Source organism: Erythrolamprus reginae, chromosome 2 (assembly GCF_031021105.1).
Source record: "Erythrolamprus reginae isolate rEryReg1 chromosome 2, rEryReg1.hap1, whole genome shotgun sequence".
Lineage (NCBI taxonomy): Eukaryota > Metazoa > Chordata > Lepidosauria > Squamata > Dipsadidae > Erythrolamprus > Erythrolamprus reginae.
In genome coordinates this window covers 188322593-188339459 of record NC_091951.1, presented here as the reverse complement: position 1 = coordinate 188339459, position 16867 = coordinate 188322593, and the positions used below count along the sequence as shown (strand labels likewise).

Genomic DNA, 16867 nt, shown 5'->3' with positions numbered 1-16867 from the left:
AATAGCACTTAAGACTTAGATATCACTCCACAGTTCTCTGTTATTCTGTTAAAGTCATGATCTTTTTTCATATGTACAATATTTTAGAATGCAACAGTTTCAAACAAGTTTCAATGGGATTTACCGTATACGGAGGGAAAATGTTTAATGTCCTTCAAGAATTCTTTTTTTCTACTATAAACGTACAATGGATTGTAACCTCCTTTTATTAAGTACATATAAATGACATAATTTAGCTTTTTGCAAAGCATAATTTTGAATATAGTACTCCTCCTTGTTTATTTTTGCTTTATTTACTTAGTAGAACATACAGTACATTCAGTCCTTATTTATTTAGAATATCACAGAGGTTCTGTGTTATTTAAGTCTGACTTATTATATGGACTCAAAGTGCAAATATTCGTATCTTATGTGATAAATACACTTCCTTCCTTTTCTAGGGGTCAGAGTTTGTTGTTGCTTCTGATTAGAATAAGGTTGAATTAATTCATTAACGCATTCATTTCCTATGGGAACCACTTTCTGGCCTTTCAGTTTGGATATTCCAAGTCTGTTTGCTACCTTGAATAAACAGATTGCAGCAGTGAGGCACTAATAAAATATAAGCCTCTTCTTGCCATTGAGAATGTAATATTAGCCCTCGCTTTTAATATAGTTTTTCTTGAAATTTCTCATTGCAATCAATGTCTCCATCCTATTATGATCACATTATCCTGTTTGGCGTTTGTGTTTTATGTGCCCTATTATTGATCCACACTCAAAGACTACAGTGGCACAGTTCAAGCATAGATTTGTTCATCTCAATTTGCCCTTGGTCTTGTCTCCTTCCTAAATTATAACCTAATGCTGAGACAACTGTAGGAAAAGCAACTATTGGAGTAGGGTTTGAGAGGCAGTCCTCCTTTCTAGAAAAGGAGGTTTTGCAGAATTAGGATAGCAGAATTTAAACAGAAACCTCAAATCATACTGTAGAGCCCACCTCTCATTTTCTTTCTTTTGTTGTAAATTCTTTCATGTTTACATTTATACACCATTGGAAACAAGTTAATGTGCAGATATCAGAAGGTGATAATATTTATCTTCAAAGTAAGAAGAGCTTTGCTTACCAATACGGACCAATAAAACTCTAGCTAAAAACTCAACCAAAGGCGGTAATACTTTTTTCATTCCCAGTTGGCATATTCCATATTCCTCAATTTAGGTAGGAAGAAACCCTTTAGGTAGGAAGAAACCCATTTTTATAAAGTGTGTGTGTGTGTGTGTGTGTGTGTGTGTGTACATATGTATATACACAGAAACTGTCTGATCAAGTAAAAGCAATACTTAGATGGATATAAAAATATAATTGTCATGTAACAATATAAAAAGGGAACTTTAGCATTTTTATAAAATGTGCTGATTTGATAGCCAAAAAAGGTTATACAGTGATCCCTCCATTTTCACGGGGATTGCGTTCCCAGAATGCCCGCGAAAGTCGAATTTCCACAAAGTAGAGATGCAGAAGTAAAAACACCATTTTTGGCTATGGACAGCCAAAAACTACCCCCGCGCACCCTTTTCCAAGGCCGCGCAAGGATCTGGGCTTGAAGTTGGGGGCAGGGAGCGACGAAAGTGCGGAGGCCGGCAAAGATTGTTTTGAATGTCGGCTGCCCCCGTGTGCCCCCAGCACTTCTGGCCCCCTCGCCCGCCCAATCCGCTCCTCTCACCGGCTTTCTTGGGGCACAGGTCCTCCTGCAGCAGCGCTGGCGGCTACGGCTTCTCATCCTCCTCATTCGGCCGCTAGCCGCTCTGAGCGCTTTGAGAATGCCCGCCCCTCCCCTCTTGCAGTCCCTTAGTGAGAGCGCTTTCATCCCAGCTGTCAGCGAGGGGGCTGCAGGAGAGGCGGGGCAGGCGTTCTCACAGAGAGAGAGCAACAGACAGAGCGAGATAGAAAGGAGAGAGGAAGAGAGAGAGAGTGAGAAAGAGAGAGAGCAAGAGAGGGGAGAGTGGAAGGTAGAGAGAGAGAGAGAGAGAAATGATAGAAAAAGGGGAGAAAAAAAGAGAAATGAGAAAATGATTGAAGCAGAGAATGACAGGAAAGAGAGAGAGAAGTGACTCTTGGTGATGACGTATGACGTCATCGGGTGGGAAAAACCGTGGTATAGAAGAAAAACCGCAGAGTATTTTTTAATTAATATTTTTTGAAAAACCGTGGTATAGCCGTTGGGCGAAGTTTGAACCCGCGAAAATCGAGGGATCACTGTAATGTAAAAAAAAGCCCTTTATCTGAAGGTAGATGTTACTACAGAAGGGGAACCTGATTAGATTTTCTAGCATTAAAAAATCGGTTCTATAAAAAAAACAGAAAAGTCACCGCAGAAAAGTCTATTCTGTGTCCTGAGTTTGTCAACAAGACAGACTGAATTATAGGCTAAATTCCTGTAACTATAGAACTGCAACTGCTAAGATTAAAGAAAAAGAACTGTAGATAAAGTATACGTTTGTGCAGGAGTAAGCTGTCTCTACCAATTTTGCAAACAGCATTCCCTTGGAAGGCAGCGTACGAGAGAAAGTGCTGCAAAAAATGATTGGTGGACATTTCTCTTGAGCTTTTGTAGTTTCAGTATTGTGTTGTACTCTCCTAGGTACAAAGCACAAGACTATCCTGGAAGCACGCAGCGGACTGGGGCCTATCAAAGCGTATCCACGTCTTAGTCCCACAACTGGAGGGGAACCAGGCAACCAAGACCCCAGTGCTCAGGAGAGAACCTTCCACTGTGAAATCTGCAATGTCAAAGTTAACTCGGAGATCCAGCTCAAACAGGTGTGAAATGCAGTCCTGACACCTTGGTCGGTACATCTAACCATCAGAGAATTTTCTCTTTCTAAGGAAGAACAGTTGGTGGGACTCGATTGGGATGTTTTAAATTTATAGTAAAACTTGAGCCCTAAAAATCTCTTCTTACTTTTGTTAAGGCTCAGATTTTTTTTTTATTTTTTAAAAAAGTGCCATGTGAAAGGAGTCAATGTCTCTGAACATAAGTATACAAAGTATATTGCTCAAAAAAAATAAAGGGAACACTCAAATAACACATCCTAGATCTGAATGAATGAAATATTCTCATTGAATACTTTGTTTTGCACAAAGTTGAATGTGCACAACAGCATGTGAAATGGATTGTCAATCAGTGTTGCTTCCTAAGTGGACAGTTTGATTTCACCGAAGTTTGTTTTACTTGGAATTATATTGTGTTTTTTAACTGTTCCCTTTATTTTTTTGAGCAGTGTATATTTCTGTCCCTAATAACTGCAGTTAATCCATGACTTGTGATCACAATGGAACATAAAATTGCCATTGGTAAGGAAGACAGTTGTTCAGAGAGTTTCACCTCATTTTGTGACCCTTCTTGCCGCAGTTGTTAAGTGAATCACTATATTTGTTAAGTTAGTAACACGGTTGTTCAGTGAATCTGCCTTCCCCATCGACTTTGCTTGTCCCAGGACTTCCCAAAAGTTGATCACATGACCACGGGATACATAAATATGAGCCGGTTGCCAAGCATCCGAATTCTGATCAGGGAGGATGCTGCAAAGTGTGAAAAAATAGGCATAAATCCCTTTTTTTTCCAGTTCTGTTATAACTTCGAATGATCACTAAATAGTAGTTGTAAGTTGATAAATGTTTACCGTATAATGGTAGTTATCCTTCACATGGATTCAGAAGATGGGAGGTTTCGTGTCAAAGTTTATAGCTTCCAATTTTGAGTCTCATATCAGGATTTGATTTCGGTAATTTAATAGGCATTCTTTAACTCTGATCATAAGGGTACTATAATTTTCTTGCTCAGGGCCTGCTTATTACATGCAGATTAACCTAGATTGCTCCTCTATCAGTGTGGAAAATAGAAGGACATGCTGCAATTACTTGATTGAGGCCATGTCTGTACTCATAAGCTAGTCCTGCATAGGGACTATGAGCTGCTATTGGGGGCAGGGGTCCGTAATAAGGAGTGCGTGTGCTCCTATGCATGGCCTCACTCATAAATCCATCCTCAAAGGAGCCTTAAAACTAAAAGTTTTTACCACCAAAAGGATTTCTAAATGAACATCTTGGAATCTGGGTTCATGTAACTATATGTGAGAAAGACCTTGGGAGATGGGTAAGCAGATGCTGCATAGGTAACAGTCAGATAAGAGGCAGATAACAGTGAGATAAGAGGCAGCATAGCTCACAATTTGTTTGTTTGTTTATGTATTAGATTTCTATGCCACCCTTCCCCGCAGACTCAGGTCAGCTTACAACAGGAAAAATATAAAAACATATAAGAAATCCAGTACAGTGGTACCTCTACTTATGAACTTAATTCATTCCGTGACCAGGTTCTTAAGTAGAAAAGTTTGTAAGAAGAAGCAATTTTTCCCATAGGAAAGCAAATAATGCATGTGATTGGGGAAACCACAGGGAGGGTGGAGGCCCTGTTTCCTCCCAGGAGATTCCTAGAGAGGCCCCACAGAGGCTTCTCCCTGCCTTTTCTGGCCCTGTTTCCTCCCAGGAGATTGCTACAGAAGCCCCACATAGGCTTCTCCCCACATTTTCCGGTCCTGTTTCCTCCCAGGAGATTCCTAGAGAGGCCCCACAGAGGCTTCTCCCTGCCTTTTCTGGCCCTGTTTCCTCCCAGGGGATTCCTACAGAAGCCCCACATAGGCTTCTCCCTGCCTTTTCCGGTTACAGTTTCGGAGGCTCGGGTTTGTAAGTGAAAAATGGTTCTTGAGAAGAGGCAAAAAAAATCTTAAACACCCGGTTCTTATCTAGTAAAGTTTGTAAGTAGAGGCGTTCTTAGGTAGAGGTACCACTGTTATTAAAACAATCTAAATTTATCTAAAAACCACAATAATCCACCAATTTATCTAAAATCCAATTGTCTAAATTTATCTAAAACTCCTATTATAAAAACACAATCAATCACATTCATTCTACTTACACTCTTGACCGGAGCAGAGGATCCATTCTCAAGAGCCCCAAGCCTGCCAGCAGAGATGAGTTTTCAAAGATTTACGAAAGGCCAGGAGGGTGGGAGCAGTGCGAATCTCGGGGGGTGGGGGATGATTCCAAAAGACTGGGGCTGCCACAGAGAAGGCCCCGCGCCAAGTGTCATTGCCTAGCTGACGGGACCGGGAGTAGGCCAACTCTATGGGACCTCTCTGTGGGACCTCTGTGGGATTCGTGAGGCAGAAGACGAACTGCATAGCAGGTGGAGCAAAAGACTCAAAAGGGACCCTTCTTAAGTTGTCAGGCTGTAAAAGGGGTGGTGAGAGAGCTGAACTTTCCCACATGCAAAATTCTATTGACGTAACTTTATAGTAAAGTAAAATTAATTTATCGGGCCATTGTGTTTCCTGTTTGAGTGGTGCGGTGGCCTAGAGGTGGAGCTCTTGCCTCACATTCAAGAGGCTGTGAGTTGGATCCTAGGTAAAGGCAGCTATTTCTCTCTTTGGGCACAATGAGAATATACCTGCTGAATATAACTCCACAATGGCGACAGGAAGGGCATCTGGCCAATAAACACTCAGCTCCATTCAGTTGCCCAGAGTCCACCTTGCAAGGGATTATGGGATCATTAAAAGAGGATGATGACTGTGTTTCCTGTCTGGTCTGTCTGATGATAGTGCATCAGTCTTTTGTACATGGCTGGATTGGCATCGTAAGAGGCAACATTTGGTCAAGGAACCAGGATTCTTTACTTGCTAATTATCTTAGAAACATAGAAACATAGAAGACTGATGGGAGAAAAAGACCTCATGGTCCATCTAGTCTGCCCTTATACTATTTCCTGTACTTTATCTTAGGATGGATATATGTTTATCCCAGGCATGTTTAAGTTCAGTTACTGTGGATTTCCCAACCACGTCTGCTGGAAGTTTGTTCCAAGGATCTACTACTCTTTCAGTGAAATAATATTTTATCACGTTGCGTTTGATCTTTCCCCCAACTAACTTCAGATTGTGTCCCCTTGTTCTTGTGTTCACTTTCCTATTAAAAACACTTCCCTCCTGGACCTTATTTAACCCTTTAATCTTGATACTTCTTTCCTCCCTCTTTGGCTTTCTAGCATATTTCCAGCCGGCGGCACCGGGATGGAGTTGCTGGGAAGCCCAATCCCTTGTTGAGTCGGCACAAGAAGCAGCGTGGCATGGCAGAGCTGCCAGTGAGTACATAACAGGGATTGTTGTTGCAATAGGGGCTCTGGCATTGTTTCTTTAATAGGCCAGGATAGTTGGCACCATAGTTCCCTCTAAGCTGAGAAGTGAGCAAGCGCTCACTTAAAAATCATCATCAACTCAGAGTTTTCCAAACCTGGCCAGAAGCCGAGAGGGAAAGAGTGAGAGGGAAGGAGAGAGAGAGGAAGAGAGAGAAACAGGTAGAAAAAGAGAGGAAGGAAAAGAGAAAGAAAAAGAATGGGAGTAAGGAAGAGAGAAAGAAAATCAAAATCTAGTTTGAAACTAGCTCAACTATTTAAATGGCATTTTGATATTGATAGAGCTCACTGTTATAGACACACAGTACAGTATTTTATTTTGAAATTCTCTGAGGCAAAACAGAGTGGGTTTTTTATTTGTTTGTTTGTTTGTTTGTTTGCTTGTTTGTTTGTTTGTTTAATATTTCTGTGCCGCCCAGTCCCGAAGTGACTGCCGCTCAGACACTATACTTTTCCGCCCACCCCCCAAAAAAATTAGAGGGAACACTGGTTGGTACCCCCTTAAATCAGATAATCGAACTGAATTTCTCTCTCTCTCTTTTTTTCCTTTCTCTCTTTGTCTCTGCAGGGCTCCCTGGCTTTCTCCAAGGATCTTCCGAAGTCCCTGGCGGCTGGATTGCTACCAAATCCCCTGGCGGTAGCAGCTGCCTTAGCAGCAGCAGCTTCCACGCCCCTGACGCTGAGGCCAGCCCCAACGCCATCCCTGTTGCAGGGCCCACCTCTGACGCACCCACTCCTGCGTCCGGCTCCGGGGCCCATCCGAACTGCACATGGACCCATCCTCTTCTCACCATACTGATGCTGCCCTTCCGCTCACCTGCCTGCCACAATCCCGGGACTCCTGGTTCCACCAGATCCACACGGCCCTTCCCCCGGCAACTAGCAACCAGTCCCGGCAATCTCACAAGGCGCCCAGGCCCATTGAAGGGAGCGTTTTTCTCTTCCTCCCTCTTCTTTTTGTTTTTTTTCCTCCTTTGGGACAGGAAATGGAGTTTATTTTTTCTGAGAAGAGAAAAGGGGAGAAGCCCCACCACCCTTCCGCATCCCCACTGCGCATTGGCGCGCCCGCTCTCCACCCTCTCGGGATCCCAGCCAAATCTGCACAAGTGCTGGGCTCCCGCAAGGGGGAGGGGTCTGGATGGGGGCATGCGCCTTGGGGTGTGCCTGTGCGCCCATGTGCGTATCGGTCTCATTTTCCGAGGTACGAAAGGTTGGGGAGTGGAAGTTTCCTCCCCAGGACTTTGTGGCACGTTGGCAAGGGAGGCAGTTCTGGTACCTCAGGGACTGATCAGCAAGCAATCTCTTTTCATCCCAGAGCTAAGGGGGCTGTTGCCCCCCTTACTCATACAAGCCATTGTCCACTTGCACTGAGAAGTTGGGGGGGTATATGTGTGTGCGGGACAGAAGACAGGGCCTCCTGAAAGAGTCCCTACTGCAATAATGCTGGCCAGCACCTCCATGTACATATCCCCTAACCCCCCCCCCCGTCAGCACTCTTTCCCCCCCCCTCGTGCTGGCCCCCTCTCCTTACTGCGCTTCCATGCAACCGGGGGGCTCCCCTTGGGCTCCTCACCACGGCACCTCAATAAGAGACTGGCAGAGCAAGTACTGTGCCCCATTTTTCCATGTCCTCCGGTCCCACTTGCGCTGTTCCTCAGCAACGACAGACAGACAGACCCAACCCCCTTGTTCAGTCATGTTTTCCCAATCTGCAGTACTTTCTTTCCCCTTGAGCAAAAGGGGGGGAAAAATAACCCACAACCCCCGTCAGCTTGCCTGGAAATGGCATGTTGGTTAAGAGAGCAAGAGCATCGGGGCTGTTGGGGGCGCGTGGCTGGCATCTCCTTCTGCCTGTAGGCCATCCTTTGGGTTATCTGTGCCGTTGCCATGGTAATGTGACCTCTCCTCCCCTTCCTCGCCTACCCTTTGCTATTTCTACAGAGTTCGGTCCCCACCTCTTCCCCGACTGAACAAGACATGAGCCAAGAGGTCAGGTTGTTCTTTTTAAGCAGCCCCCAACCTCCAAGCCAGCTCCACCCCACAGCACACACACAGACAAAAATCCAGATGCTTGTAAATTCCCTCGGCGCCCACCCCAGTTGGTGCCTCTTGAAGTGTTGATCCTCTGCTGTAGGGTGTGTTCCGTAGAAAGCATGGGCACTTTGGGGTTTGGAAGAACAATCAAAGGGTCGGGTTGTTTATTTCTCCTGCGAAAGTTGTAGACGCAGAAACAGACATTGCCATCGGCTGGCTTCCCGTTTTGTTCAAGCGGAAGAAGAAGTAGAAGAAGAAGGGCCAGCTCCAAAGGAAACCCTGTAGCCTGGGGCCGGAGGGAAGGAGACGTTCTTCCATGTCGTGGCCCTGCTATTCTTCCCTGCCTCTCTCCAAACTGTGACTGAAGTTCCGAGCAATAGTCAACCGGCATGGGAGGGGAACAGGACCCACTTTCCACCCCGACTGGCATGACCCACAGGGCAATCCCCCCCTGGCCCCTCCATCCGCAGATGCCCTCCGCCTCCTGAGTCTGACCCTCGTCCACCGTTTGTCCAACCATGCTAGACTCTCACCCTCTCTTTCTTGCTGACACCAAGGACTGTCTGCTTCGCCCCACATAGCACCTTTTCTCCCTTACCGTCCTTTGCTCCTTGATAACAATAAAAGAAATGATAAGGCTTATTGATGCCTTCACTCGGTCTGTCTTCCTGTTTTGTCAGGGACTGGGGAAAGCCACGATTTATTATTATTATTATTATTATTATTATTATTATTATTATTATTATTATTTGTGTGTTTATTTATTTATTTATTTATTTATTTATTTATTTATTTATTAGATTTGTATGCCGCCCCTCTCCACAGACTCGGGGCGGCTCACAGCAATAATAAAAACAATGTATAACAAATCTAATAATTAAAAGTCACTAAAAACCCCTTATTAAAAAGCAAAACATACACACAAATATACCCTGCATAACTTGTATAGATCTGGGGGGGAAAGGAATATCTCAATTCCCCCATGCCTGATGACACAGGTGGGTTTTAAGGAGCTTACAAAAGGCAAGGAGGGTGGGGGCAATTCTTATCTCTGGGGAGAGCTGGTTCCAGAGGCTCTTCCCCTGGGTCCCGCCAGACGACATTGTTTAGTCGACGGGACCTGGAGAAGGCCAACTCTCTGGGACCTAACCGGTCACTGGGATTCGTGCGGCAGAAGGCGGTCCCAGAGATATTCTGGCCCGATGCCATGAAGGGCTTTATAGGTCATAACCAACACTTTGAATTCTGACCGGAAACTGATCGGCAACCAATGCAGAATGCAGAGTGTTGGTGTGACATGGGCATACCTAGGGAAGCCCATGATTGCTTTCACAGCAGCTGAAGTTTCCGAACACTCTTCAAAGGTAGCCCCATGTAGAGAGATTTAAGGCTGGGACCAATCCTAATAAAACCACTATGGACTTCTTCCTTCCACGCTCAGGACCCAAGGCCCATGGGAGAAAGGAGCATATAATACAGAGAATCCACAAATCGACAACCGTTTTTGTTTAGTGACTGAAATTACAACATCATTGAAAATGGTCTGACCTATGACCATTTTCCACACAACACCTTATTTTTATTTGTTTGTTTATTTGTTTGTTTATTTGTTTGTTTGTTTGACTTCTATGCAGCCCAATCATGAAGGACGACTCAGGGCAGCTTACAAAATAATAATACAAATACAAAAGATACAAAGTAATAAGAGAAGTCGAATATAATATCTAAAACTAACCCCATGCTAAAGCCCATTTATTATAAAAAGACATAATCACATGCATACATACCATTCATACAGTTTGGCCATGAAAGATGTACAATTCATCGCCTGCAGGCAGAGCCAGGTCTTCGTGGCCTTAGGGAAGATCAATAGGGTGGGAGCAGTACGAATGTCGGGGTGTAGTTGGTTCCATAGAGCCGGGGCAGCCACAGAGAAGGCCCTTCTCCACGGCCCCACCAACCTGCATTCCTTAGTCAACGGGACCCGGAGAAAGCTCTTATTGGTCCCTGGAAGGTATGTAGCAACAGGCAATCCCATAAATAGTCTGGCCCTGAGACATGTAGAGCTTTATAGGTAATAACCAACACCTTGAATTGTGCCTGGAGACTAATAGGAAGCCAGTGCAGCTCGTGGAGCAAAGGTGTTATATGGGTATACCGAGGCATATCCATGACAGCTCTCACAGCTGCATTCTGGACTATTTGCAGTCTCCGAACAGTTTTCAAGGGTAGCCCCATGTAGAGCGTGTTGCAATAATTGAGACGGGAGGTGGAGAGGACCTTGCAGCATCCCCATGGCCATGTGATCAAAATTCAGATGCTTGGCCCCCGGCCTCATATTTATGACAGTTGCAGTGTCCCAGGTTTCATATTATCAGCTTTTGCGACCTTCCAACAAGCGCAATAGCAATAGCACTTAGATTTATATACCGCTTCATAGTGCTTTTACAGCCCTCTCCAAGCAGTTTGCAGAATCAGCATATTTACACACACATACCCAACAATTTGGGTCAATGAGGAAAGCCAGAGTCACTTTACAGCCACAGGTGCAGTGATTCAGTTAACAAACCTGTCGAGAAAGGCCGCAAAATGGAGCAAAACTCACTTAACGACTGTCCCACTCAGCAACAAAAAAAATTGGGAGGGTTCAATTGCAGTTGTAAGTTGAGTACTACCTGTAGCATAAAGCCCCCAGCTTGGTCTGTTAGAATAAATTACTACATTTCCTGCTTTGCTGGCCCAACAGACAAGTCTATTCTTCATTTGTTTTGGGGTGAACTGTTTCATTAGGGGTACAGCCACAGGCAAAGCCCGGTGTGATCCTGAGAATTGTCTCCCTTGGAGAAAGGAGATGAAAGTTTTTTGGGGGGAAAGCTTGCTTTCTTCAGTCTCCAGTTTTATTTGCCAATTTGCAATTCTCCCAGCAAGGAAAATGGGCAACTTATTTAGCTTGGAAAGCTGCCAAACTGCAAACTTGTTGATCTGTTCAGCTGAGCTCCTGCAAAGCTTTTAGGGCTGTTATTGCCAAATCTGATAACTTCAGGGTAGAAACCAGGACACCATATTTTCAACTGGATGGAGGGGAGGGAAACAAAAGGAAAATTGAAAGTAAGCATTCCTCTAGTTAGGCTCATTCCATTCTGAATTGCATTAATGCTTCTCCCTATTCACATCCTGGCCTGTGTCAGCACAGCGGCTTTGATACTTGAAGCATGGTCCTTTTAAGTGGTGCGCTTCGCTGATCTGTAACATGCCTCCATTAAAGCTGTAATGTTGAAATGGCCCCCCGGGGAAATTTAATAGATTTCTCAGTGGACAGTGAATGCCTCCCGAGGCAAGAGAAGGCAAGTTTTGAAGCACTTTGGTGGGAATCTCATTGTCATCCACTGAGTTTAAACCACTGTGACTCGCACATGCCAGACCATCACCTGCTTGTTCAGACTCATTTCAATATTTCTTGTACTAGCAGAGGGTAGTGAGTCTGCCTCAAAAAAAAAAAAAGAAAGAAATAGAAAAAAAAGATTTGCCTATGAGGGTGGAAGGCCAGGACGGAAGGAAATAAGTAATGTGACTTCAACCTGGCATACAGGCCTGAATCATTTCTCTGGTCTCCTGGCTGTCCACTATACCAGGGGTCTCCAACTTTGACAATTTTAAGACTTGTGGACTTCAACTCCCAGAATTCCTCAGTCAGTTTTGCACTATACTACACTGTAGTGGCTTCTCTGGCTGCTCCTTTATTCATGCAGTTTGTTGTGCTGACTCCTGCCAATAGGGGGCAGAAGACCACACTGGTATATGAAGGAATCAAATTGCTTTGGAAAGGGATATACAGTGGTACCTCTACCTATAAACACCTCTACTTAAGAAATTTTCTAGATAAGAACCGAGTGTTCAAGATTTTTTTTGCCTCTTCTGAAGAAGCATTTTCCGCTTACAAACCCGAGCCTCCGAAACCGGAACCAGAAAAGGCAGGGAGAAGCTTCCATGGGGCCTCTCTAAGAATCTCCTGGGAGGAAACAGGGCTGGAAAAGGCAGGGAGAAGGCAGGAGCGGGCTACCATTCCCGGCCCTACTGGAATGGGCTGGGAGCGTACCCCTGCTCCCTCTCCCTTGCGATTTCCAGGAAATGGAAAAGCCCCAGAAATGGGCAAGCAAGTGCCCACTTGCCGCTGCCCGCCACCATTCCCCTGCCCAATGTCCACTTGCCGCGCTCGCCTCGCGCTCTTGGGGCAAACGGCAGCAGCAAAGGCAGTGGGGGGAGCTTGTGCAAGAGGCGAGCAAGGGGCGAATAGCGGAGGAAGACAGCACTCACGGCAGGGCAGGCGTAGGTCCGGGGAAGCACCAGTGAGGCGTGCATGCCGGGCATCGCCACCAGTGCTAGCCTACGCGCTACATGGCCGCCACCGGAACTACGTTCCCCACCATTGTATAGGTCAATTAGCCATGAGTCAGAGAGTCCTTAAGAGTAGTGATGGGCGAACCCAACAGTGTTCAGGTTCGGCAAGTTCGGACGAACTTTACGCAAAATTCGGCCAAATCCGAACTGAACCCGATCCCGAACGGGGAATCCCACCAAGAGATTCCGGGGGCGGAGCTTTGATGTCATGTATACCGGCAGGTTGCTAAGCACGCCAAGGTGATCACTTCCTGGATTCCTTGGAATCCAGGAAGTTATCATCTTGGCTTCCTTAGCAACCTGCCGGTGACGTCAAGGCTCTGCCCCCGGAATCTCTTCGTGGGAGGGATTCCCCAGCTCCTTCAACGGGAGGTCTTCATGTAAAAATAAATATTGTTATTTTTACGAAAAAGGACGCCGCAGCGGCGCTGCAAGCAAATGGCGGTCCTTTCACGTATCAGAATTGGTCTGAACTGGGAGGAACCCATATGGTCCCCTCCCATATGTCCACCCCATAAAATTATTTCTTAAAATATTTGTTTCCTATTTCTTAACTGCCCAGATTGCCTTCATGCTAAGAATTTTGGGCAAGTTACCCCATAAACGTATTTCCTCTCTCACTTCACAAAACCACTGCCTACAATTTTCTTGACAGAATTCTGATCTGACTGGCCAAAAATGCTTTTAAAAGTTGCCAAGTTATAACTCTAGGCAGTACTCCTGGACACCTGTCTGTGTAGAGCTAAATTACACACACACACATTTGTGTGACCCTTTGTGTATTTTCCAAGATGCTGATCATGGCAGCTACCCCCAAGTTTTACAATACACTGGAGCACAAAGGAGCTAATTTAATTTTCTTTTTCAAAATATCTCAGCCAATTCAAAGAGACAGCCCTCAGGCTTTTCACCCAAGTTACATTTGTTTTGTTTTATTTATCTATGCTCACAGTCCTGCTCTTCAACTCTTTCCTGGAAATTTTTAAACAATGTGGTTCCAAAACTACATTTCTGAATTAGGCACAAGTCCATGTCATTGCTTTATTGTGGAATATTTCAGCTTTCTTTTCTCTGACATCACTTTTGAAAACGCTATAGTCCTGGCATGAATGTTGATTGCATACATTTAACTTCAACCGGCTGTAAGCTCTCACAGATTGCTACGTGTAGTAAAATAAGACACCAGCGCAATGTCATGGGTGCACATGGTATAGTCAGCCTATACATAGAGCTTATACATTTTTTAAAAAATGATTCAAGTCATTTTGGAACATGGGAATGCCAGCAGGGCAATTTTTTAGCCAGTCGTTTTTTGGCTTCATCCCAAAGCCAAAAGCAGATGCAGTGGTTTTAAGGAGTCTTTTGAAAGATGTGGCTGTTTTAATGACTTGCTGCCATTAAAACCAGCTGTTCTAAAGAATTGTTCAGCTATTCTCTCCCTTGTGTTTTGAAGATGCTCTTTCTAATCATTTTTGAAGGACGTATGTGGGCAAAATTTATTTATTTGTTTATTTGTTTGTTTGTTTTGTTCAATATACACAATAATACACAATGAGGGTTATAGAGAATATAATCTGGTAGAATGTATTAAAGGGACAATAGAGGAGAAAATAAAGGAGTAAAATTTAACTATTAGAGAATAGCAGAAAAAGGGATAGGGATAGAAGAGAAGATATATGAGATATGGGAGAGACTATAGGACAGGGGACGGTAGGTTTGCGAAAGAGACTGCCTTAAGTCTCATTGGCTAAATAATAGACAAAAATGATGCCATGCACATACCAAGTATATTCCCTCACATTCTTCTTCATATAAAGCCACTTAGTTTTTCTGAAACTGGTGACAAGGGCTTTTGTGAGCAGGAATTATGTAATGATGTTGTTGCAGTTGTATGCACTGTTCTGTCTGGGTCCCCCCAGACGCCAACACCAACCCAAAAAGAGTATCCAGACACACTGATAAAAAGCAAAGGCAGTTTATATAATTCAAAGCAAACACAGGTAACAAAAACTGTTCTTACAGACAGGAACACTATGAAGCTTCACAGAGGTTTCACGAAGGCCAGGCAATAAAACAGGACTCTTGATGGCAAAAACAACGCTGGAGATAATAAAACCCATGCCTCCCCCAAGTCTTCCAGACTTCTAGGCCACAAGCCAAGATCAGAGACGCCGAGGATCGAAGCAAGGTCACAGGACTCCCAATTGATAATTCTCCACAAGACTGTAAGGGCGGGCCTGCCTTTTCAACCCTGCTGAGGAGAACCACACCCAAACCCAGCTGTGGCCAATTCAGGGATGGAAATACCTTTCTAATTGGCCCCGTCTTTGAGCTGCTCGTCGCTGCCTCATGTCTATTATAGCCTGTGCGTCTTCATCCAATGAATCCAGGCTACTAGCTGGGGGGAGGGCCCCCCCGGGGGTCTCAGGCTGCTCTCCCTCCTCCTCTTCCTGACGTTCCTCTCCCCCATCTGCCTGGTCCTCCCCCTCCTGTTCACTGTCCTCCTCCTCTGGGCATGGATCCGGCAGAGATCCAGCCGGTCCCTGAGGAGCCTCAGGCTGAATCACAACAATGCACAGAATAATAGAGTAAGCCATATAATGTGAACATTGGTGATTTGATAAATGGATTCATAAACAGAATAGAAAAGTCACTCGTTATTGCTATGTGCGGTAGGACAACATTGGTGGTCAGGGTGATAAGGCTGTCATCAATAGCTGATTATTTTATTCTATCATCATGAAGCAGATTTCTTAAATGGACTCACTAATGACTCTCCAATACTAACATAAAAACATTACTTTTATGTCTATAGGTCTTCTAAAGTCATTTTTAAAACATTTGCCTCATGAAGCACATTTTTTGTTTCCTATTGTTGTCACTTTTGCTTGTCCATTATAGACCCCTAATATAGGGATTGTGCATATTACAGTTACATAGGAATCCAGTGACATCATTGAGAACTACATTTTAACAAAACAGTATGAGAGGCTGAGGTCAGGAGCATTAAAAAAATTCGGTTGATGGCCAGGGTTGCCTGCTATTTTCCAGCCTTAATGCTTTCTACGTACTTCTGCCTATTAACTAAAGCCTGAAAGTCACTCTATTAGAGACAAAATGGAATTGCCACTGTTCTGTCTGGGTCACTCCAGAAGCCAAGACCAACCCAAAAAGAGAAGCCAGACACACCGGTAAAAGGCAAAGGCAGTGTATAAAATTCAAGAAAAACACAGGTAACAGAAAATGTCCTTACAAACAGGAAAACGCTGTATCTTCAAATAGATCCACGAAGGCAAAAGTCCATGCAGCAATACAGGATTCTTGCTGCCAAGACGAGGTTGTAGATAGCAAACCTACACCTCCCACGGGTCTTCCAAACTGCTGGGCCACAAGCCAGGAACAGAGACGCCGAGAACAAAGCAGGACACCGTAACGCCAACTGATAACACTCCACATGGCTTCAAGGGCTTGCCTGCCTTTTAAACCCTGCTAAAGAGGACCACACCCAAGCCCAGCTGTTCCTAATTCAGTGCTGATAATACTTCTTTAATTGCTCCTTTCTTTGATCCGAACGTCTCTGTCGCATGTCAATGACGGCTTGTGCTTCATCACCTAATGACTCCAAGCTACTGGCTGGGGTGAGCCCCCCCCCCCCCCGGGGCTCTCATGCTGTTCTCCTTCGTCCCATTCCTGACTTTCCTCTCCCCCGTCTGACTGTTCAGCCCCCTCCTCTTCGCTGTCATCCTCCTCCGGGCATGGAGCCAGCAGAGACGCAGCTGGTCCCTGAGCAGCCTCAGGCTGAATCACAACAGCCACCAGGAACTCTTCAAATTATTTATCTCTATCCACTGATTAGGAAATAGCGTGTATCCATTTTTATGTAAAAGACAGACCTTTCATCTGAGATAACTTGAAGTATACCTTTATTATAAAGGAAAGGTAACTCAAAGGCAATAGCCTTTTTGACAGCTCCTTGGAACAAATCAGATGGCTGTGGAACTGCACAATGTTTCTTGAGATCTCAGTTGCTCAGGGTATATTTTTCAGCTGGAGAAAACAGACAAATTCTGACCAGGTATAAAACAACTTTATACATTTAGAGTTTAAATTAGGGATGGCATTGAAGAGCCCAATCTAGCCCAACAGTTACATAACCTATACCCCAAACCTGGCAGGTTGGACAATATAATAAAGAATTT

The 16867-nt window shown here is 44.6% G+C and overlaps 1 protein-coding gene across 3 annotated transcripts in view; it reads left to right on the top strand.

Annotated features, from left to right (window-relative positions):
* ZNF385A (zinc finger protein 385A) overlaps positions 1-8924 on the top strand; it is a 229273-nt gene extending 220349 nt beyond the window's left edge. For all 3 annotated transcript variants that reach the window (XM_070740846.1, XM_070740845.1, XM_070740844.1), the window contains exons 6-8: positions 2625-2803; positions 6090-6185; positions 6805-8924. In XM_070740846.1, coding sequence (XP_070596947.1) covers positions 2625-2803; positions 6090-6185; positions 6805-7035 — 506 coding nt within the window. In that variant the 3' untranslated portion in view covers positions 7036-8924. The remainder of the gene's footprint in view (positions 1-2624; positions 2804-6089; positions 6186-6804) is intronic.
* The last annotated feature ends 7943 nt before the right edge of the window (positions 8925-16867 follow it).